At 38.0% G+C, this 24,903-nt stretch overlaps 1 protein-coding gene and 1 long non-coding RNA gene across 8 annotated transcripts in view; one reads left to right on the top strand and one right to left on the bottom strand.

Moving 5' to 3' along the window:
* Nucleotides 1-20,486, bottom strand: part of LOC134293910 (uncharacterized) — a 41,606-nt gene extending 21,120 nt beyond the window's left edge. The window contains exons 1-2 of the long non-coding RNA XR_010000877.1: nucleotides 20,428-20,486; nucleotides 9,918-10,086 (exon numbers count right to left, since the gene is read on the bottom strand). This is a non-coding gene — a long non-coding RNA (uncharacterized LOC134293910). The remainder of the gene's footprint in view (nucleotides 1-9,917; nucleotides 10,087-20,427) is intronic.
* ccdc141 (coiled-coil domain containing 141) overlaps nucleotides 1-24,903 on the top strand; it is a 192,447-nt gene that overhangs the window by 16,089 nt on the left and 151,455 nt on the right. For all 7 annotated transcript variants that reach the window (XM_062962957.1, XM_062962973.1, XM_062962964.1 and 4 more), the window contains exons 2-3: nucleotides 6,451-6,692; nucleotides 11,560-11,682. In XM_062962957.1, coding sequence (XP_062819027.1) covers nucleotides 6,591-6,692; nucleotides 11,560-11,682 — 225 coding nt within the window. In that variant the 5' untranslated portion in view covers nucleotides 6,451-6,590. The remainder of the gene's footprint in view (nucleotides 1-6,450; nucleotides 6,693-11,559; nucleotides 11,683-24,903) is intronic.

Here is a 24,903-nt window from a genome sequence, read left to right as displayed (position 1 = left end):
TTAGACATGCATAGATTTGAATAAAATACATTTCTAAATACTTTTAAAATGTATTTTAAAAATTAAAAAATACATAATAATATAAATATTTTTATATGTGTGAATGTGCATTTTAGTGGTATGTCATCTTATAAAAGGTAGGGAAAGGTTTTCCCCTGACATTAAGTCTAGTTGTGTCCAACTCTGGGGATTGGTGCTCATCTCCATTTCTAAGCCAAAGAACTGAGGTTGTACATAGACATCTCCAAGGTCATGTGGCTAGCATGACTGTATGGAGTGCCACTACCTCCCCACTGAAGTGGTACCTATTGATCTATTCACATTTGCATGTTATAGAACTGCTAGGTTGGCAGAAGCTGGAGCTAATTGCGGGAGCTCACCCCGCTCACCGGATTCAAATCACTGACCTTTTGGTCAGCAAGTTCAGAAGCTCAGAGGTTTAACCTGCTGTGCCGCTCTCACGCTAGCACTCCCTCTGGTGTTAGCTCTGAACTCAAAATGCTGCTCTTATGTCAAAGCAAACCCTGATCTGACCAATAGTTCTTAACTCAATACACATTTAAGTTGGGGGCTCTTAAGTAGAGGTGCCACTGTATATCTAAAGGAAATTCTTGTTGTTTTTAATGCCCTGTCTCTGTATTACTATGGACATCAACCCAAGCTTATATTATCTTTGGTCTGTAGGTCACATTGCTGTTTGCACTCCCTGTGCTTCTTGCTGCCTCAGATTAACTGACTTATCTCCTGTTCTGCTACTTCTACTTTGGACTAAAATATTTGTTTCTCCCACCAGCACTAGTTCTCAAACCCATCTCTAACTGTTGGACATCTTTCAATGATGTTGAGGAATGAATTTTGGGTCAATGTTCAGTTGATGGCATGTAGCAGCTTCTCTTTTACCCTGTATATCTTGATCCTAAATACAATAGGAAGAACTTCATTGTTATCCAAACTTAGAAGTACAGTAGTCTCACTTATCCAACCTTCACTTATCCAACATTCTGTATTATCCAACGCAGTTTGCCTTTTGGTAGCCAGTGTTTTTGTAGTTAATTTTTCAATATATTGTGAAGTTTTGGTGCTAAATTCGTAAATACAGTAATTACTACATAGCATTACCCTGTATTGAACTGCTTTTTCTGTCAATTTGTTGTAAAACATGATGTTTTGGTGCTTAATTTGTAAAATCATAATGTAATTTGATGTTTAATAGGCTTTTCCTGAATCCCTCCTTATTATCCAACATTTTCGCTTATTCAACATTCTGCCAGCCCGGTTATGTTGGGTAAGCGAGACTCTACTCTATAAGCAGAATCCCAAAGGGCAAAGCAGGACTACTTTAACTCACTCCATGTTTCCTTTCCATTGGATGGCTATTTTTGTCCCTTTATTAATCATTTTCCATACTACAGAGAGCCTTCTTAAGATGATTTGGTCTCCTAATTCATTCTTTGAGTCATGCCATTCAATTGCTGGGCCTTATTTTTATTTTGTGGTTTGCATATTTATTTGACACAATGATTAACTATACTTACCTGTGTCAGTTCATGGTCATTTACTGAGTGGCCAAAATGTTTAGTCAAAAGACTTGACCTGTTCATCTCTTGCTTTCACCATGCATTTTAGTCATAGTTTCATGACTGGTTTATTTTTCTAAACAAGACACTACTTTCACCTGTCTTAGACTTTGTTGCTACTTCTTTTTACTACATCAGAAAACTTGGGCTCAGATGAATTCAGTTTCTATTTCAGGGTTTCAATGTTTGTTTGCATGCTTGCTTCAAAAAATGCCACCTTCTAAAAGCAGATGGTTTCTCAAGGTAACTTACAGCTGCAGGGATGTCATAAAAATATTTAACTTCAGTAGTTAACAATATTTAACTAAAAAACGCAGCGTGAAACATTTTCTAATCAGACCACTATCCATGCCACTCATAACAAAGTGAAATTATATTTTAAACACTTCAGTTTCAATTATATCAATTTAAAAATGATTGAATCAGAAAGGACAGTTGAGCCTGCTGGAAAGCAAAGAGGGAAGAAGCCAACTGTATGTTTTTTAGGTTGGAGTTTCACAAAGGCATAACTAGAATACACATTTCATGAGAGCTCTTTTTTAATTCTCTCTGTGTGCCTGTGTTTGTGTGAATGCATGTATTTCCTTAAATTAGGCCTTATTTTCAGAATAAGGTTACCATAAATCAAAGCCAATGTAAAAGTGTAAAACATAATAAAATGAATCTTAGTTTGGCTTACTGTACTTCAGGGTAGGGAGTCATTTCCCTTGCCCTGAGCAGGGGTCCTAATCCTAATTTCATAGGCTTCTAGTCCAACACTCAAAACATGACATACTGTTTGAGTGGCTCTTGGGAGTTACAGTATTTCTATCCCCCCCCCCTCCAAATAAGTATGAGAGATGCAAGTGTGGAGGCTGAAAAAATAGCCTTTGGGGTTTGTATGAAACCAGTTGGCCATGGGAGTCCCATTCCTTTTACTTTGTAAGGATGAGAGCTATATCTACAATAAAACCCCTGTATCCACAGGACTGGTATTTGTGCTTTTCTTTACCCATGCCCAATATGGGTAAATAATTTATCCATATTATCTAGTACAGTGTTCCCTCACTTATCACGGGGGTTAGGTTCCAGGATCACCTGCAATAAGTGAAAATCCGTGAAGTAGGGACACTATATATTTATACATTATTTTAGTAATTATACACTATTTTAAGTCTTTATTAACTAATCATGTGTTGATAAATCGCCTCCTTCTCCTCCCATTGCCACTTGGGCTCCTTTTGTCTCCCTTCAGCTTCTCCTTCCTCCCTTCCTAAGGTTGTTATTTTTTAATAATTTATCATACTCTTTTAGAGTTTATTGAAAAACCGCGAAACAGTGAATCCGCAAAAAAAGAACCGCGAAGTAGTGGGGGAACACTGTACTTCAAACATGATTCTAAATTATTTGTGGGACAGAATTCCTACATTTCAATGGGGTTTGCAATTATCCATGGTTTCACAAATGTATGCCAAGTCCAGAAACATATCCCCTGCCAATACAGGGGTCTTACTATATATATATATATATATATATACACACACACACACACACACACACACACACACACACACATTTCTACTAGCTGAAACAGTGTCTCATAATAGAGCAATGCTATCAAATCAATATTTATGCTGGTATCAATAGATGTGAAAGGGTTTAATACCTCGAATAAATAAAAATGCTAGCAACATTGAGCCAGTCACAATCTGCTCAGTCTGACTGACAAAACTCTGATGCCAGGCTGACTTAGTGAAGTAGCTGGCTTGGGCAGCAAAAGCAAAAGTGTCATAAAAGGGCAGTGCATTTTTGAGAAACTAAGGAGCTTATTACATTAAGGGAGAGATTTGCCACACATCGTGGCAAATCCGTAGGGTCCCAGTGAGGGGCATAGAGAACCCGTTGCCTCACACCCTGCATCACCCAACTTACCACCAGCTCCATTCCACAGGAAGAAGCATCCACTACCTGGCTTCTCCCAATTGTAGCAAAGGCAGTATGGGATGCCTCCCATGTTGCTGCTGTGGCGCCATATGCCACTTTGCCTCTTTCACCACAGAACCCAGCTGGAAGTAGATATGTGTAGCGTAATGTGCTCCATGGTGAAAGGAACAAGGAAGTGGCATACGATGGGCAAATCAGCTGGTATGATGAGGTTGTAAATGGTCGTTGTTACAGCTACAGCATGGTTTAGTGCAGGGGTCCCCAAACTAAGGCCCGGGAGCCGGATGCGGCCCTCCAAGGTCATTTACCTGGCCCCCGCCCTCATTTATAATATAATATTTTTATATCAGTTTTAATAATATAATATATTGTATATACATATGATATTGATAATAATATTATCATTTTATACAATACTAGCTGTGCCCAGCCACGCATTGCTGTGGCAAAGTGGTGGTGGTATGGGTTAAAAATTGTTGTGGAATTTTTATTTGACGTTATTAGTATTTTTTTAATTAATTTTATTGTAACTTATCTTTTTTATTTATTATATTTTATTAGTTTGTTGTATTATTTTTAGTTATTTTGTTATTATAGTATTTTATTGTATTAATTTTTTAGTGTTTTTAATTATTTTAGTGTTTATTATTATTTTTTATTGTATTATTTGTAATTTTTTTATTCTTTTATTAACACTGGGCTGAGTGGGTTGCTAGGAGACCAAGTGGGCGGAGCTTAGCCTTCTAACTGGCAGCAATGGGATAAAAACAATTATTTCTCTCCCTCTAATTAGGACTTTATTTTTCTTTTCTTTTTGTTGTCGGAACCTATGGGCAAGGATGGTGGGTTGTGTTGCCAAATTTCTAGGTTCTGGGACTTGTACTTTTGTTGTTTAGTGGGAGGAACGGACACCATTACTCCTTTATATATATAGATAATACTAATAATAATACCATATAATAATATTAATTATATATCATATATTACATATAATATTACAGTATAGTGGTATAATTCAATATAGTAATATATAATGCTAATATTGTGCTATGCTAATAATATAATATATTGTATGTACATACAGATGCTCTGAGTTCCCTTCAGGGTGAGAAGGGTGAGATATAAATGTAGTAAATAAATGTAGTAAATGAATAAATAAATAATTTTAGACTTAGGCTCTCCCAAAGTCTGAAATGACTTGAAGGCACACAACAACAATCCTGATTAACTTGACTACCTCACTGGCCAGAAGCAGGCCCACACTTCCCATTGAAATCCTGATAGGTTTATGTTGGTTAAAATTGTTTTCATCTTTAAATATTGTATTGTTCTTTCGTTGTTATTGTTGTTGTTTTGCACTACAAATAAGATATGTGCAGTGTGCATAGGAATTTGTTCGTTTTTTTTTTCCAAATGATAATTTGGCCCCTCAACAGTCTGAAGGATTGTGGACTGGCCCTCTGCTTTAAAAGTTTGAGGACCCCTGGTTTAGTAGTTTAATTATTCTAAGGATGCTAAGAAACATGGGGTTTAATCCCTGCTTGGCTATGAAAACCCATTGAGTGACATTGGGCAAATCACAGTCTCTCCGCTTCAGAGGAAGACAATGACAAGCCTCTTCTGAACAAATTCTGCTAAGTAAATGATTGGTTCGCCTCAGATTTGCTGTGGGTCAGAAATGACTTGAAGGCACAGAACAGCAATAATGTAAAGAGGTTTGTGGGAATTTTTTTTACTTCGTGTGACTAAATAATTTGGCTGCTCCTGGGTACCATTACTAGGACCCCAACATGAGTAATGGAGTGCCACTCCTTGCTCTGCCTCAGACATCACTATGTTTGGGCATAGCCTTGAAAATCTCCTCATTCAGCATATCAAAATCCAGGTTTTCAAATATAGTTTGTATCTTGATGAGGCAATGCACCCCCCTGACTACTTTTCTTTCCCCTTGTCTTCTTATAGCTCATTCAAATGCATGACATATTTGAAAGGAACAATGTACTGGGAGAGTCCCTTTGGTTTCTGTGATGAACATGCTGTCATCTGACAAGCGGCCTGCAGCCTAAACGCCAGTCTCGCTTTCTCAGCTGTCCTGTCGCAGGGAATCAGACAGCTGTTGCTTAATACCGCAGGCTGCTTCTGGCACGCTCTGTATTTCTAGCAATAGCCTGAATGCCCTATGGCATGGTTCAAAACTGTCAGTGAGTTCTCCAACACTGAATTAATGTTCTTCCTTGTACCACCCCTTCAGTCTAAATGAGCCGGACACCATATCATTTTGAAACGTAGTGTTAAAAAGGCATCTCATAAACTCAGTGTCTTTTGGCTAACAGGGGAGTTACTCACTATGAGGTTCAAATATTAAAACAATATGCAGAGCTTCAAATCTTAACACAAAATTAATTGCTTCTACAAATTATAAAATGTGGGAACAGAATTTTGACTGGAAGAGGAATACTTCTTTCTGTTAACGCACTCATAGCAAACTCCCAAGATGTGTGTTCACAATTGCATATTCACAATTAAATAACAAAAAAAAACCTCAGCAATTTTAAGATTTTTTTTTTTTTGCATTTAATGCCAGCTGGATTGTGTTACTTTTCCAGGCTTGAAATCTGGAGATTATACTTCAGATTTCCTTCAGCTTATGCCTCTAAGACAGTTTGGTTAATGTAAACAACGCTTCACAGATAGCAAGTATGCTCTTGGGGAAAGCTACTGTTTTTCTTCCTTTGCTCTCAAGATTATAACACTTGATTCCTAGCAAACAGAAAGTGCCTAACTTTTCCAGGACATTTTGTAAAGCATGAGATTATATTGGGGGGTTAAAAGGAAAAGCAGTTTAACCTAGGGGGTTGAACTACCAAACTCGGGATATGTCATGCTTCTCCTTCATGATAAGCTCAATGGGGTTGTCTATTTTTAACCTCCTGTTCTTTCCTTTTGGCAGAGCGATCAGTGTTAGCTGAGCTCTTTCACGGAATGGAGCCAAGTCACCCCGCTTGTTGCCTTTTGCAATGACCAACCCATCCCCATAGCTGCAGAGAAGAAGCCTTTTCACACGACGCTTAGTCCTGTGGCTGCAACACCATGTCAAGCAATGACGGTCCTGATGGCCCAGCTTCCACAACAACGATCAGCTCTGTTCTTGTTCAGGCTGGAGACTGCAGAATCATCATAGCTATACTTAAGGTAAGCCAAATGGATCTTAACACTTGGACACATAGAACTGAGCCATTGAGTGGCTCCATGTTTTCATCGTTTCTGCTCCCATTTCTCTAACTGATTGATACAGAGCACTGAAAAAGCGAGACAATGAACTTAAAGGTAGGAGTGTGGAAGTTTGCTAATGATTTCATGCTGAGTAAAATATTTAACAAACTAGTTTAGCATCATCCAAAATAATGTATTCACTCTAGAACGGAGTTCAACTTCCCTGGAGGAAATATCCCTTAACATTAAATAAACAGCAAAATGATGTCTATGGAAATAGCTATATGTACAGTAGAGTCTCACTTATCCAACATAACGGGCCGGAAGAATGTTGGATAAGCGAAAATGTTGGATAATAAGGACGGATTAAGGAAAAGCCTATTAAACGTCAAATTACATCATGATTTTACAAATTAAGCACCAAAAACATCATGTTTTACAACAAATCGACAGAAAAAGCAGTCCAAAACATGGTGACATTATGTAGTAATTACTGTATTTATGAATTTAGCACCAAAACATCGCAATATATTGAAAACATTGACTATAAAAGCATTGGCTACTAACAAATTGACTAAAAATAAAGATAGAATTGCATAAAATGAATTTACAGTAGCAACATTATCTGAAATTAAATCCATAAAAAGTTCAATTCTTGCTGCCTAGAGAAACAGCTGTGGATCGGGGTGGGAGGCAAACTGCGTTGGATAATCCAGAACATTGGATAAGCGAATGTTGGATAAGTGAGACTCTACTGTACTTATTTGTCTCTGATTGTAATTGCAGTGCATCAGAATACATAACTCCCCATTTCTGTAATTGTTTGAAATTGCTACCAGTATGCACAAAAGCTTATCCAGTGTGAGTAAATTATTTGAAGGAATTCTTTTGACATTCTGCACAGACAAATAATTAATGCAGACATCAATCTCCATTTTAGAAAGGCGAAAGGCCTTACTTGAGCTTTTACTGGAATGATTTAGCTTTACTTTACAACACCACCTCATTGTCAGCATAAATAATTTACCAATATCAGGGGGGAAAAAGAATGCTTGCCATGTTTCTTCTCTCAAAACTTAAGAGCGATACATTGTTGTGCCCGGGAGAGTGCTCTGGACTAATTCGAAATTGTCCACCAAACACAATGGCATAATAATAATAATAATAATAATAATAATAATAATAATAATAATAATAATAATACTGTGGGACTTCCGAATCCAAACTGACAAAGTTCTGGAGCACAACACATCACAGTTGTGGAAAGGAAAAAGGTTTGGATCATTGATGTTGCCATCCCAGGTGACAGTCACATTGACGAAAAACAACAGGAAAATCTCAGCCGCTATCAGGACCTCAAGATTGAACTTCAAAGACTCTGGCAGAAACCAGTTCTGGTGGTCCCGGTGGTGATGGGCACACTCGGTGCCGTGCCAAAAGATCTCAGCCGGCATTTGGAAACAATAGGCATTGACCAAATTACGATCTGCCAATTGCAAAAGGCCACCTTACTAGGATCTGTGCGCATCATCCAAAAATACATCACACAGTCCTAGACACTTGGGAAGTGTTCGACTTGTGATTTTGTGATACAAAATCCAGCATATATATCTCGTTTGCTGTGTTATATTGTCAATAATAATAATAATAATAATAATAATAATAATAATAATAATAATAATAATAATAATAATACAGTAGAGTCTCACTTATTCAACATAAACGGGCCGGCAGAACGTTGGATAAGCGAATATGTCGGATAATAAGGAGAGATTAAGGAGAAGCCTATTAAACATCAAATTAGGTTGATTTTACAAATTAAGCACCAAAACATCATGTTATACAACAAATTTGATAGAAAAAGTAGTTCAATAGGCAGTAATGCTACGATGTTGGATAAGTGAATATGTTGGATAATAAGGAGAGATTAAGGAAAAGCCTATTAAACATCAAATTAGTTTATGATTTTACAAATGAAGCACCAAAACATTATGTTATACAACAAATTCGACAGAAAAAGTAGTTCAATACACAGTAATGCTATGTAGTAATTACTGTATTTACGAATTTAGCACCAAAATATCACGATGTATTGAAAACATTGACTACAAAAATGCGTTGGATAATCCAGAACGTTGGATAAGTGAGTGTTGGATAAGTGAGACTCTACTGTAATAATAATAATAATAATAATAATAATAATAATAATAATAATAATAATAATAATGGTAAAGAGGGTTGGAAGAGACCCCTTGGGCCATTTAGTCCAATCCCCTTCTGCCTTTGTGCACCAAAAGCACTAGCAAAGCACCCCTTAATCATTAATAATTAATTAAATAATAATTAAAATACCATTATAAACAAACAAAGCTTTGGAAGGCACGCACAAGGCGAGGAAGGAGGTGGGAAAGGCGTGCACCTTTCCCTCCTCCCTCGTGCTGTCTGCATCTTCCTCAGTGGAGGAGGGAGCCGCCGCTGCGGGGGGCCGAATAAATGGCTTTGATGGGCCACATGTGGCCCCCGGGCCTTAGTTTGGGGACCCCTGCTTTGGAGCATTTACCGCCATCCCCCAACCCATCCTACCCAGCTATTCGCACCCTCTGTCTTATCCCAGCTGTCCGGCACACACCACCTTGTTGCCATTGTGCTACCCTGTCCTGCCTTGCCCCTGATTGCACAGCCTCACTTTCCTGGCCTGGCCAGCAGCTGGAAGGGTTAGTTGGGAGATGACTGTACCTTACCATTAGCCTTAGTGGACAGATGGTAGAGGCACCTGGACCAGGAAAAGAAGTGACTGCTCCGCCAGGTGTTACCCAGCTCTCCTGGTGTCACCTGGGATAGTCTACCCACTTCCGGTCAAACATAGAAATGCAGTTCTGAACACGGAGAGGGGGATCCAATTTCAGATTACCCTTTCTGCTCCCATGAATCTCACTTCACCTGTCTTTCTCTGATCTAGGATGAGGGGAGATAAAAGTAGAGGCATTGGAAGCAGAGCAGGTAGTGCTGTGGATGGTATGAAAACAATCTATATTATTTTGATTATCATAATCACCACCATCACTATCTCAATCCTGCTTTTTCCTTAGTTTGTGAGTCAATGGGAATACAACAGGTTAAAAAAAATCATTAAAAATCACTAAATACAAAACTTAAAAAAAAATAAAAACACATCAAAAAAAAAACATTAATGAAAATATAAACCTGTTGTCGAAGGCTTTCATGGCCAGGATGACAGGGTTGTTGTATGTTTTCCGGGCTGTATGGCCATGTTCTAGAAGTATTATCTCCTGATGTTTCACGCACATCTATGGCAGGCATTCTCAGAGGTTGTGAGGTATGGAAACACTCAGCAAGGAAGGTTTATATATATCTGTGGGAAGTCCAGGGTGAGAGAAGAACTCTTGTCAGTTGGAGGCCAGTGTGAATGTTGTAGTTAATCATTTTTATTAGCATTGAATAGCTTCATCTCCTGGCTTTTTCCTGCCTGGGAGCATCCTTTGTTCAGAGTCGTTAGCTGCCCCTGGCTGATTCATGTCTGGAACTCCTCTGTTTTCAGAGTGTTGCTTCTTATTTACTGTTCTGATTTTTGAGGTTTTTTTAAATACTGGTAGCCAGATTTAGGAGTTCCCCGGTGGCGAAGTGCGTTAAAGCACTGAGCTGGAGATCGAAAGGTCCCAGGTTCAAACCCCGGGAGCGGCGTGAGTGGCCGCTGTTAGCTCCAGCTCCTGCCAACCTAGCAGTTCGAAAACAAGCAAATGTGAGTAGATCAATAGGTACCGCTCCGGTGGGAAGGTAACGGAGCTCCATGCAGTCATGCCAGCCACATGACCTTGGAGATGTCTATGGACAACGCCGGCTCTTCGGCTTACAAATGGAGATGAGCACCAACCCGCAGAGTCAGACATGACTGGACTTAACGTCAGGGGAAACCTTTACCTTTACCTAGCCAGATTTTGTTCATTTTTATGGTTTTCTTATTTTTGTTGAAGTTGAAATATAAACCATTAAATACACAGTAACACACACACACCCACACACACACATGAAAAACACTGGCCAACACACATTTTGGTGCCTCAAATGTTAGACCTGTTTCTGAGTATATTTGACCTGCTGATTCCAAAAATGGCACTAGTTTATGAGATACAGAACATATGACATTAATCTGCTCACCCAGAGAAAATCATAATAACCATATCTAATAAACTAGAGCACATGCAGTCTATTCAGTGCAATGTTTTGAATCAATGCTCTGAATAACCCCAGGAACAGGCCTAAAAATTAAGACACCAAGAATTATTTTTGGTTGGGTTTTGGAATCAATTATTTAGATGAAAAGAGTCTTCTAAATCAATCATCAAACACTTGTCGAAACAGAAGTCTTCACGTTTATAGGGGGCGAAAGAAATGAGAGTGCCAGTCTTAACTTCTCTGGGAAGGGAGCTCAAGAACCTAGGAGCAACCACTGAGAAGGCCCTCTCTCATGTTCCCACGAGATACACATGTGAGTGTGGAGAGCATGTCTAGCAGATTTCAAAACATGGGAAGGTTCATTAGGGAGAGTGCTGTCCTTTTAATAACTTGAACCGTAAATGTTCCAATTTCCACAAATCCTTGCTATGGAACCAACATGAGAGATCATTTCAGCTAGTGCATGCCTTGCTTGTTATAGAAGTAAAATACTTTTCTGTATTTCTGTGGGAAAAGACCCAGAGAAATCAATGAAACCTAATTAGTTTTTGGTGAATTTACTGCATACAAGCCAATGCTACATACAAAGTCAATGCGGAAAGATGCAAAAAACCAGTGCCTAGAACAATATGTATTTATAATTTGATTTCAGTGTGGACAATGGGTGCAGCTCCAGCTAGCAGAATCAGTACCAAATGTATTAGAAATTGGCAGCAATCAAGAAGAGACCAAAAAGTTGTTACAAGATCACGAACTTCTCCTGGCTAAGATTAAGGTAAGACAGACACTACAAATGCCCTGAAATAGTGCAAGTTATATTATGGTGCTGATCTGAATGTCGGATTTCCGCGCAGAATACTTCGTGTTTCCATGGGCAAATTACACCCACAACCTATTTGTAAGATTGGTTAGAGCATCTAAACATTATTGAAATTAACTTCAAAATAGAGAAATAAGTAGTTTGAGCTTCATAAAAAGTAATAAAATCTCTCTTCCAAACAGCTTTTTGGCAGTTTTTGTTGGTAATTTATACATTTGTATTCTGCTTGTATGTGTATTGAGTATTTAGCAGTCTCCTAAATTACTGTGGATTGTTCATTTCTTGTCCATGGCTAGCTGTTGCTTTTAAATCAAGTGTGAAAACTGCAGTTCATTCAGGACCCCAAATTCAGTTCTAAGAAAGTAGTAGGGCTACTACTCAGTAAAACTCAATACGCAAAGGAAGAAAACTCAGTAAGCAAAGGAAGAAAAAGAATGGGAACCCTAACAGTGGCCAAAATAATGCCTTTGCTTCCAGTTTGTTTTCCAACGTACAAGTTTTGCTATTTGCTATCCGAAACAGACGTAGGAACTTCAAAGTGAATAAAGGAGGAGGCCATAGTATCTGATTTTGAGAACTAAACTGGATGGAACTCCTCCCTTTTGTATCTTTTGAACCTTTATACAGCGTGGCGAGTCAGGCCTTTTCAGGAGATGGGATTCAATAGAATAGTGAGGTTGGAAGACACCACAAAGACCATCCAGTCCAACTATCTGCCATGCAAATACAGTAGAATATCACTTATCCAACACTCGCTTATTCAACATTCTGGATTATCCAACGCATTTTTTCAATACATCGTGATATTTTGGTGCTAAATTAGTAAATACAGTAATTACTACATAGCATTACTGCGTATTGAACTACTTTTTCTGTCAAATTTGTTGTATATTTTGGTGCTTAATTTGTAAAATCATAACCTAATTTGATGTTTAATAGGCTTTTCCTTAATCCCTTCTTATTATCCAACTTATTCGCTTATCCAACATTCTGCCGGCCCATTTATGTTGGATCAGTGAGACTCTACTGTATAATCAGACCCTCTCAACAAAGTTGGAGAGAGCATTTAGATCTAGTGTGGCACTCCTGGAGGCTTCCATAATATACAAATCTGTTCATATTGTCATTGAGTAGGACAATTCTTTCACTGGAAATTTTGGGAGTGAGGAGGCTTTGGAGCTGTTGTCAGGGGTTTGGGAACTAGAGAAAGGGTTCTAGATTATGTTCAGCCCACAGCTCCCCCATGTATATCCTAAAGGTCCTGAACTCATTCAACATGGGAAGCATCATCTCCTTGGAACCTCCAAGAACAGAAAGATTACCAGAAGACACTCTGGGCCCTTCCACACAGCCCTATAGCCCAGAATATCAAGGCAAAAAAAAAAATCCCATATCTGCTTTGAACTGAGTTATCTGTGTCCACACTGCCATATATTCCAGTTCAAAGCAGAAAATGTGGGATTTTATTCAGCTATGTGGAAGAGCCCTTTGTGACCCTTATTTTGTCAAAGTTAATCAAGTGAGAAAAAGAAAAAAGGGGTTGCCACAGAGAAGACCATATGGCTTACCTAGCTTTAGCAAATATGCATAGTATCTTCTGAAGGTCTTTGTGTTGGCTGTGTCTCACTTTTCATAGAAATGGCAGTGCATGGGTTAGCATGGTTTAATAGCTTATCTGTATTAAAACGAAATGGATTTTGAATTGTATACAAAACTGCATAGATGCAAATTGAGGAATTATGCCTGTAAAGGAATTTTTCTCACCATTTCAGGGAAGACTACGAAGAGGTGGATTTTGTACCTGTTTGCTCAGACTGTTGTGTAGCTCTCTTGCTAAGGTTCTTTATCTTCAAAACAGAATATAAGTTTGTCTTCTATACATGTTGTTTGCTTTCAAGTCATTTCAGACATATGGCAACCCTTAAGCAGCTCTGTCAGGGATTTAACTTTCAATAGTTGAGTGGGATGTGATGCCTTTTAGTATTTATCACTCAGTATTTACCACTCAAGCCACTATGCCATGCTGGCCCCCCTACGGTGTCCTAAACCTAGCACTCAGTCATATTATCCCATTTGTGGCTTTCTTTCCATAGAGAAGACCACTTGGTACATTTTTTTTGTCTTTTCAGAACCAGAAAAATATGTTTTAATTTCTCTAGGTTTTCAATTTTTAAAAATATATTATTGGGTTTTAAATAATAATATTTTATCTTTTCTTTCCCGTGTGCTCTTTTGGAAACTCTCTTTGGAAACTCAGCTGAAAGGTGGCATAGATATCATGAAAATATCTAAGGTGAAATAGTTTATTCCACCAATCTTTCGAGGCTCATAAGAAGCTCTTAAACGTCTGTGTTAGTTGCTTCTCTATTCGCTCCACTATTTTTTTCATGGTGTTTTATTAAAGATTGTGGTGTGTTTTGGGTTTTCGCTTCAAGCAGCAGAGCTTATTTCATTGACAGCTCTTTTGCAACTCTCTCTGAAAAGATCCTCAAATCAATAATGTAATGCTAAAGACACATACTGTATTTCATTGCATAATAGTCACAATTTTTATTCCTTTCTATGACTGAAAAATGAAAAAATGGGAAGTGCGACTATTGTGTGGTGAAAAAAATCCAAGTACTGGGCTTCACTTGGCTGTCACACAAATGAAGCCCCATAGCTAGAAATGGGGTGAGTGTATGGGCGAGTGAAGCTTCACTTGCCTGCATGCAAGTACCTTTGAAAAGGAAAGGAAAATAAAGGAAAGGGTGTAGGTGCCTCCTTTTCAAAGGGGTGGGCTGCCAGCCAAATGAAGCCCCATTTCCAGTTATGGGACTTCACTTGGCAGCTGGCCGAGTGAAGTGCCATAGCACCAAGGGGGTGTGTGCATGTGAGAGCAAATGAAGGATGTGACTACTAAGTGATGAAAGCAAAATTATCATTTTGGGGGGCCAAAAAAGATGGTGTGACTATTACGCAGCTGCAACTATTATGCAATGAAATACATCATGTATATTATCAACCATAACAGGAATCCCATCAACCTAAAGTATTTTGCAGAGTAATCCTGTGTCTGTTTTTTCAGAACTAAATTTCACTGTCTAAAGGGACTGCAAGTACATCTACACTGCTTTATTAATGCAGTTTGACACCACCATAACTGTCATAACTCAATGCTACGGAATTCTGGGAATTGTAGTTTGGTGAGGCACTAGCACACATTGGTTGTGAAGCCTGAAGACCATGTTAAACTAGAACTCCATAATTCCATAATATTGAGCCAAGGCAGTTAGAATGGTGTCAAATGGAATTTAATTCTACAATGTAAATGCACCCTGTAACGGATTAGCCTACCTTGCAAGGTTGGTGTATAAGGCAGTCCAAGGCCTTGCTTGGAAAAGCTAAGCCAAGAAGGAGGGGAGTCATTAGGCAGGTTGAAGTGAGGAAGTGCAGCCTGATTAGTTGATAAAATTGGAGGGAGTTACTTAGCACAAGAGGTGGGTGAAGCCAAAGTGACAATTGGAGCTATTCAGCCAGAGAGTGATAGCGTTTGGTGTTTGTAGAGCTAAGAAGTGAATTTTAAGGAGGGAGAAAGGAAGGTTTTGGGAACTGTTTGAGAGAAACCTCTTTGAGGGAAAAGTAATTAGCCTTCAGAGAGAAGTGCTAAGAACTGTTGTGAGCCTCTAAGGGTTTAGAGCTCTTGAGTTTGGAGCCTCTGGAAAAAGGTCTTTAAGGTTTGAAAAGCCTGTTAATATTCCTTTGTGAGGGAACAACATTTTTTTTCAAGAAACTCCAGTTTAAGAACCATTCATTGTCAAAGCAAAGCCTGTTATTTTTATTGAAACCAATATGCATTTCTGTTCAAGTAAAAAAACAAACAAAATTCTGTTTTACTTCACTTCAAGAGTTCATGTGTCTTATACAGAGGTGGCCAGTTTGCTTATTTAACCATTACTTTATAAGACAGAGTTTTCCTCCATCTTTGGGTCTCTCTGCATGTTGGCAGTGGAGAGCAGAGACACATATATGTTATAAATGGTGGCAGCAAAAGTAAATAAATTATTAATTGGTGGCAGCAAAGAAACAAATAATATTAATTGGTGGCAGCAAAGGGCCACATCCCTTCCACACCCTAACTCCACAACAAGACTGCAGCAGTCCATGGTATCCATAGAACTCTTTTCCAGGTTCAAATGTGTTGAATTTCTTTGTCATTCCAGTTCAGAAACAATAATGACATGTGGGAAAACTTCAAAGCAGAATTTTGTTCTAGATCTCATTTTATGAAAAATGATATTTTTTATTAATGCAGTGTTATGTTTTATATTAAAAAATGAAATCCTGCTTTGTATTTTCCTGACATATGATTTGTATTCCAGACATATAATTCCTATTTTGGTTAGAAATTAGAATTAACACCACTACATCCATCTTTTCACCTGTATGGACACTTGGTAGGTGCATTGATGCAGTCTGTGCATTTTGGTATTAAAGATATGCCAGTTGTCACAGAGGTGTTCTGCACCTCCTGTTCTGTGATTAATCTGGATCAACCTTTGAATGTGAGTGGGTGGGGGTTATGAGACTCATGTGAAAATTGTCCATATGTTCTTGATGGCTTACCAAAGCACTGTACTTTGTCATAATAAAGGTCACATTGAGCTACAGTAGAGAACTTGGGACATGACTCATCCAACCAACTCTACAGAGCAAGCCTTCTGTCTTCAGACGACACACATCATCAGTAATTTGGTCCATTTTCTTTGAGATACATTTTGATTGCTCTTAATTACTTTATTTACTCCATTTGCAGAATCCAAATAGCAAAAGAGTAATTTATATGCAAATATTCAGGGGAATAAATTAGGGAGAGAAAGTATTCTTGAAAGCAAAAATTATTAAATTTCTCGTTGGCATTTCTAATCTTTTGCTGCCTTTTAAAAAAAAAGGATGTTTAGGTGCTCTCAATACATCAGATGTGTATTGCATTATCTGTTAATCTTGGTGCTTGGTTACTTCCATTTATTAATTACAGAGATGATTCACTGCGCAAGTAGAGCCAAAGCCTTCTGTTTTGCCCATTATAAAAAAGTTTTGTTTTTCATGAAGAGCATTCACAGTTAGAAAAAAAATACTTATATTATGAGACTAGGTACATATGTTTCATTCCTCAAGCCTTGATACAAAGGGTCTTTCCACACAGCCATATAATCCAGAACATCAACACAGAATATCCCACAATATCCGCTTTGAACTGGGATAGTAAAAGGTAAAGGTTTCCCCTGACGTTAACTCCAGTCATGTCTGACTCTGGGGGTTGGTGCTCATCTCCATTTCTAAGCTGAAGTGCTGGCGTTGTCCATAGACACCTTCAAGGTCATGTGGCCAGCATAACTGCATGGAGCGCCATTACCTTCCTGCCGGAGCAGTACCTATTGATCTACTCACATTTGCATGTTTTCGAACTGCTAGGTTGGCAGGAGCTGGAGCTAACAGCAGGCGCTCAAGCTGCTCCCGGGATTTGAACCTGGGACCTTTCGGTCTGCATGTTCAGCAGCTCAGTGCTTTAACACACTTCACCACCGGGGAAAAATATTGCAAAAATACTATGTGTGAATTTTGAACAGAATAGGTCCTCAACTACTGCATTTTGTACACAGAAAACATAATTTTTTGCATAGAAAATAATACTTCTACACAAAAGTTGTTTTCTGTGCAACAATATCTATCACATGCAAATTTTGAGTAGAATAAGAATGCTGTTTATAGTTTGGTGAAGCACCAGCATTCTTGGTAAAGCTACAACTCCTATGATTCCATAGAATTGAGGCATGGCAGTTAAAGTGGTATCAACCTGCATTAATTCTATCATGTAGAGTCACCCTCACTCTCAATTCATTCTCTAAGTAATGATGTTGCCCTTTTTAAGAGGTCCTGTTCACTATAGTCAGAATATTTTAATCACTCTTAGGAACTTCTCGAATGCAGTCTTCTTTGTGTCTTCTCTCCGTTTTCAAGTGCTGGCAAATCCTATGAAGGCCATCCCATGACACACGGCCACTTCCGGTGGCTGCCCATGGAAATGCGTGTTGCCAGTGCCTGAAAACGGAGAGAATACTCTGGGTGTTATGTGATGCCTAAATGCAGAAAACAGGGAATGGGAAAACCACATGAAATTATGGCAGACGATGTGGGATGGCCAGAAGACTGGGGAAGATGGTAAGGAATGAAATAAGATGGTTACCTCCACTTTATTCATTCAATCACTTCCAACTCTTTGTGACCTCATGGACCAGCCCACCAGAGCTCCCTGTTGGCCATCACCACCCCCAGTTCCTTTAAAGTCAAGCCAGTCACTTCAAGGATACCTTCCATCCATTTTGCCTTTGGTTGGCCCCTCTTCCTTTGTCCTTCCATTTTCCCCAGCATCAATCTCTTCTCCAAGCTTTTCTGTCTTCTCATGATGTGGCCAAATACTTCATCTTTGTCGCTAATATCCTTCCCTCCAGTGAGCAGTCGGGCATTATTTCCTGGAGGATGGACTGGTTGGATCTTCTTGCGGTCCAAGGCACTCTCAGGATTTTCCTCCAACACCACAGTTCAAAAGCATCTATCTTCCTTCGCTCAGCCTTCCTTACGGTCCAGCTCTCACAACCATAGGTTACTACGGGGAATACTATTGCTTTAACTATGCGGACCTTCGTTGCCAGTGTGATGTCTCTACTCTTCACTAGGATGAGCTCTTTAATTTATTCCATCTTTGCTAAGATGCTTTCATTTCTAGAAAATTATTTCTGAAACCAGTATTTGATTGCTTACAATTACCAGTCAAGAACATCTTTAAGTGTAGCCTATGAATGGCTCTCATTTCAATCTATCTTTCATGAAAGTTGTGATCAATTTCATGTGTTACTTTCAGTCATAGAAATGCATTGTGCTTGGGCTCGAAAAGTAGGCAAGTTGTTCAAAGGTCCATCAGAATAAATGCAATGCCTACTCAGTAACAAGTCCCATTGATGGGAATAAGTGTGCTTCCAGGTACAGGATCAGTGTTGAGTTGAATGAGGAAGTCATCAGGAAAGAAATTTGATATAGGGATGGTATGAAGAAAAAAAAAGCTTGAGACATTGAGTATCTGTGCACTCAGATGGCATGAATGATGCAACAAGCTTGATGCATCTGGCACATGCTGATCCCACATCACTCACAGCTTCTACATGAAACAGATGGATCAGCATGTAACATTATTGTCTCAGAATCAGAAATGTAAAAACTGGCAAACTTTATTTCTGATGCTTGAAGAGCCTGTCTGAATAGGAAAATTACAGGTGAAGGTAAAGGTTTTCCCCTGACATGAAGTCTAGTCGTGTCCGACTCTGGGGGTTGGTGCTCATCTCCATTTCTAAGCCGAAGAGCCAGTGTTGCCCATAGACACCTCCAAGGTTATGTGGTCATTACCTACCTGGCACATTACCTATTGATCTACTCACATTTGCATGTTTTCAAACCGCAGTTAAAAACATGGCTGTTTTGTTGTGCTTTTGACTAGACAAGCCCATTATAACCTGGTCCCATATCTATATTGAAAATCTCCCTGTCATTTTATACAGTAGTTTGTTTTCCATTCCAGATTTATCTCCCTATTTGTCTTGTCTATTGGATATATGTTCTACTTTAACATATACATTCTCTCCTCAGTTTGACTGTCACCCGTATTGTTGGGCTATACAGTAGAGTCTCACTTATCCAACATTCGCTTATCCAATGTTCTGGATTGTCCAACGCATTTTTGTAGTCAATGTTTTCAATACATCGTGATATTTTGGTGCTACATTCGTAAATGCAGTAATTACAACATAACATTAATGTGTAATGAACTACTTTTTCTGTCAAATTTGTTGTATAACATGATGTTTTGGTGCTTAATTTGTAAAATCATAACCTGATTTGATGTTTAATAGGCTTCTCCTTAATCTCTCCTTATTATCCAACATATTTGCTTATCCAATGTTCTGCCGGCACGTTTATGTTGGATAAGTGAGACTCTACTGTACTAGACTTTTGATGCCTGAATGAATGTTTTAATATTTTTGTTTTAATTATGTTTTATTTAAATTATGACTTGTTTAATTAGTTTTAATGTTGATATTTGTCTTAACTGTTCATTTTACGATGTTATATGATGTGTTGGGCTCAGTCCCATGTGAGCCGCTCCTTATCCCCGATGGGGAGATGGAGGCAGCATACAAAAATAAAGTTATTATATTATATTATTATAAGTTGGCAAAAGCCGGAGCTAACAGCGGGAGCTTACCCCACTCACCGGATTCGAGCCACCAGCCTTTCGGTCAGCAAGTTCAGCAGCTCAGTGTGCCACCAGGGGATGGAATTTTATTCCATCCTTAATTGTAGAATGCTGATTTATATATAGGCAACACATTAATATTTTGGTACGTTATGACCCCCCCTTTTGTCACGGATTCAATATCCAGTTTCTGTTGGGGGTAATTTTCAAAAAAAGGAAAAAGCATTCAAACATTATAAAGCAGTAGTAGCAGATCATAAAATATTAGTACTGTACCAGCAATAGAGCGAATGAGCTTGAATAATACATTAGCAGAATCGAGCTTAAATGGTTATAAAAGGCATTATTCAAAGAACTACTGTATATTCCCAAATAGGAAAGTAAAACAGAGTTTAGCTATCTAATTAACTCACAGAAGACTCACAGACTCTTTCCAGGCTTTCAGGAGAAAATGGAGCACAGAGAATCTTACCATGTGCTCAGATACTTTGTATAGAAGGGGTGTGTCCCTAAGAAGCAAATCTAACAAGGGATAGGAGGAGAGAATGGAAGACAGGCAGACGAAGAGACCAATAGGGAAATGGCATTTCCCTGCTGGCTAACTTATCCTTGATGCGGACTACAAACTTGTGCCAGGCTGTGGTCGAGTTCCAACAGTTTAATCTACTCACACTCAAAAGTACTTCGTCCCTGTAAGTATTTCTGGACCTCTCTAGATCCTCCAGTTGATTTTCTGGTACTAAACCCTTTCTTTTATATATACAGTAGAGTCTCACTTATCCAACGTTCTGGATTATCCAATGCATTTTTGTAGTCAATGTTTTCAATGCATTGTGATATTTTGGTGCTAAATTTGTAAATACAGTAATTACTACATAGCATTAATGTGTAATGAACTACTTTTTCTGTCAAATTTGTTGTATAACATGATGTTTTGGTGCTTAATTTGTAAAATCATAACCTAATTTGATGTTTAATAGGCTTTTCCTTAATGCCTCCTTATTATCCAACATATTCGCTTATCCAACGTTCTGCCGGCCCGTTTATGTTGGATAAGTGAGACTCTACTGTGTGTATATATATATATATATATATATATTCTTAAGATTTTTCGTTACAGTAATAAAATTTAGTTAAGATTAGAAGTGTAGATCGTGGAAGTGGAAAAGTAAAATAAAGAAAGTAAAGAAAACCTTGCGTATCTAAAGTGTTATAATAGTTTTAAATGATATTAACATTGTTACTGTAGAATCAAGAGAGAGTACTACAGGAGGGTCTCACTTATCCAACACTTGTTTATCCAACGTTCTGGATTATCCAACACATTTTTTGTAGTCAATGTTTTCAATACATGGTAATATTTTGGTACTAAATTCGTAAATACAGTAATCACTACATAGCATTACTGCATATTGAACTACTTTTTCTGTCAAATTTGTTGTTAAACATGATGTTTTGGTGCTTAATTTGTAAAATCATAACCTAATTTGATGTTTAATAGGCTTTTTCTTAATCTCTCCTTATTATCCAACATATTCACTTATCCAACATTCTGCCGGCCCATTTATGTTGGATAAGTGAGACTCTACTGTAGTACTATATAAAGATATAGATAGAAAACTGTAAATAAAAAAAGAGATACAGAAAGATATGAAAATAAAAGATATATTTGGCTATCTGGTATCTTCTTGAGGTCTTGTCCTTTTCTTTCTTTTTTTTCTAATTATTCTTTCTTTGTTTTTTCATCTCCTTTTCTTCCTTCTTCCAATACTCCTCCTTATATTATCATCTTTTTTTTCCTCTTAGATCAACATCTTTTTATTTTTCTGTATAAGGTATTTACCGTATATACCCGAGTATAAGCCGACCTGAATATAAGCCGAGGCACCTAATTTTACCACAAAACTGGGAAAATTGTATTTATTATTTATTACAACATTTATATCCCGCCCTTCTCACCTGAGAGGGGACTCAGGGCGGCTTACAATAAACACACATATAAAAATTATACAATACACTATAAATCAGATTAAAAATTATTAACTTACATCAACATTCATAAAAAACATTCTAAAATACAAATGGGCGTGTTCAAAATCTATTGAATTTAGTATAAGACAAGGGTGGGAAATGCAGCAGCTACTGGCAAATTTAAAAAATAAAAATAAATATAGATACTAATAAAATTACATTATTTAAGGCATCAATAGGTTAAATGTTTTTGAATGTTTACATAAAATTGTAATTTATGATAATAATAAGACTTTAATAAGATAAGACTGTCAAACTCTGATTACCTATATACAGTACTTGAATATAAGCCGACCCGAATATAAGCCAGCCAGGACCCTCACTTGAATATAAGCCGAGGGGAGCTTTTTCAGCCCAAAAAAAGGGCTGAAAATCTAGGCTTATACTCGAGTATATACAGTAGTTACTTGTTCCCAATCTGTTTCCTTCATTTTCAGTCCCTTGTTCTTTGACATGAGGAAGGTAAGTCTATCCATGTTTCTGATCTCTAATATTTTTGTCATCCACTTGTCTTCTTCCGGTATTTCTTCTTTCTTCCATACCTTTGCATAACATATTCTTGCTGACATAGTCATCAAAAATAGTAGTTTGTCTGTTTTTTTTCTATCTTCATCTCGTGTATGCCTAATAAGAAGGTTTCTAGTCTCCAGGGGATTTGTATTTCTAAAATTTTCTGAATCTCACTCTGTATTTTTTTCCAAAATTTCTTTGCTCTGTCACATAACCACCACACGTGGAAGTATGTTCCATCTTTTTCTTTACATTTCCAACAGGCTGTACTAAACCCCTTCAAAGGGATCTATATGTTCATCCACTATGATCATTAAAAAAATACTATCTAGTATTTGTATTAGACTCAATCTACATTACTGTAGAGAATCCATTTGGAAAATATTCATAATAACAAAATACTACACCACTGAAAAACAGCCTCAGAAGGAAAGGAATATTAAATGCTGATGAGATTCAGCTGTTTTTAAATTTGCTTTAAAGAAAAAGCAACACAATATGCAAGTCTTCTTGTTTCTAATTCCTACAAATTATAAATCCTTGTTAGCGAAAGAATTTATTGCATAAAGAATCAATAGTGTTGCTTATCACTTCCGCACAGCCTGACCACTATTTCAGATCCATAGTTAAATATTTAACATGCAGACATAGGCTGGATCCACACTGCTATATAATCCACATTATCAAAAAAGATAATACAGGGTGTTTGAAAAATAACTCCCTAGTTTTAATGTGTTTTAGGTTAAAGCTAGGGAGTTCTTTTTCAAACACCCTATACAGATTATCTACTTTGAAATGGATTATACAAGTCTATAATCTAGTTCAAAGTGGATAATCTGGATTTTATAAGGCAGTGTAGAAGAGGCCATAGTTTCATCCACAAATGCATTTGTGGATTTTATATGGCACCTTCTATACTGGCATATAAAATCCAGATTATATTCTTTGAACTGGATTATATGGCAGTGCAGTATAGACCAGTTCATATAATCCAGTTCAAAGCATATAATGTGGATTATCTGCTTTGATAATCTAGATTATATAGCAGTGTAGAAGGGCCCTGGGTATGTTGACTCCTGGCTGTCCTCATGACATTTCTCCACTTCCAGTCCATATTGTGGATCTGGGATAATCCAGCTTTGCCTCACTTCAGTAAATGTCAGGGTAAGAGTGGGGAATGTAGCGGATTAATGCTGATAAATGGAAGCTCTTACATGTGCCTGCGATCCAGTCACCTGCAGAACAATAGCATGTCACTCAGGTTTGCAGAACAAAAAATACAGGAACTGTACTGATTCCAAGAGATCAATAACCAGTAGTATTTACAATGGTCCTTGTGACCACTTAGAGAAGTCTACAGTCATAAACAATCCTTTCTCAGTTCACAAATCAGCTTCAGAGAAGAATACAATCCTGGTTCTTCTTCCTCTTTTCTCAGAAGCAAACAGGCCTCAAAATAGCAAGGCCTCTCTGAGTACACTTCACCAGCAGTACTCAGATAGCACTGAAAACTTGTCCAAACAGGTTCTGCAGCAGCAGAACAGAAACAGTATCGAATCAGTGCCCAGATCTTTGCAGGCTCAGCCAATCGGCGTCATGCACTTCATTTTCTAGTTCACACACACAGCACAGTGCCTTTGCAAACCATGACAGGGAACTGGTCCTCCCCATTGAAAAACCAAGTTCTCTCAAAGCCAGAAACTGTCTCCTTTTGCCTCTCTGCTAAAAAGCATCATTTATGGCCTTGAAAATTACAAACTAAGGGATAAGCTAATGGAGAACAGTGCCTATTAAGTAAAATATCAAAAGCACACAGTGAGTGTAAGATATTATTGATATGCGTAATATATCTCACCTTTTGTACTTTTGAGGAACCATACTGGACATCAACTCAGAGAGTTCCCAGGGGGTGGCTTTACGTTGTTTTACCTATAGAAGTGAATGTGATTGCATCATTCTTTTTTTCCAGTTCTTCTGACACCCACTGGCCAGTATTTGTCTTTCCTATACTTTTTTTCGTTCACATTTTACATATTTTTCCAAAATAAACTTTTTTTCTTGAGATCAAAAACATCTGACAGTTCCTTGTTTGGGTTCAAAAAGCTGCACCTTTAAGATGTTAAGGAGACCACTGGAGTTTACTTGAAACTCTGGAATATCCTGTGACTTCAGGGCAGTGTGACGAGCAGGATTGGGTCCTATTTGGAACTATCCATTGTGGACACTGCCACCATTACTTTTTCCTTTTATTCATCAGCACATGAGTAAAGGGAAATAAATACCCATGCCATTGCTGTCGATCGTCCCAGCCACTGCAAAACTCCATATGAGCTCCTGGCCATTGCAGG

Source organism: Anolis carolinensis, chromosome 1, assembly GCF_035594765.1.
Source record: "Anolis carolinensis isolate JA03-04 chromosome 1, rAnoCar3.1.pri, whole genome shotgun sequence".
NCBI classification, from domain to species: domain Eukaryota; kingdom Metazoa; phylum Chordata; class Lepidosauria; order Squamata; family Dactyloidae; genus Anolis; species Anolis carolinensis.
The sequence above is the reverse complement of the archived record's forward strand: the minus strand, read 5'-3'. Positions and strand labels throughout refer to the sequence as shown.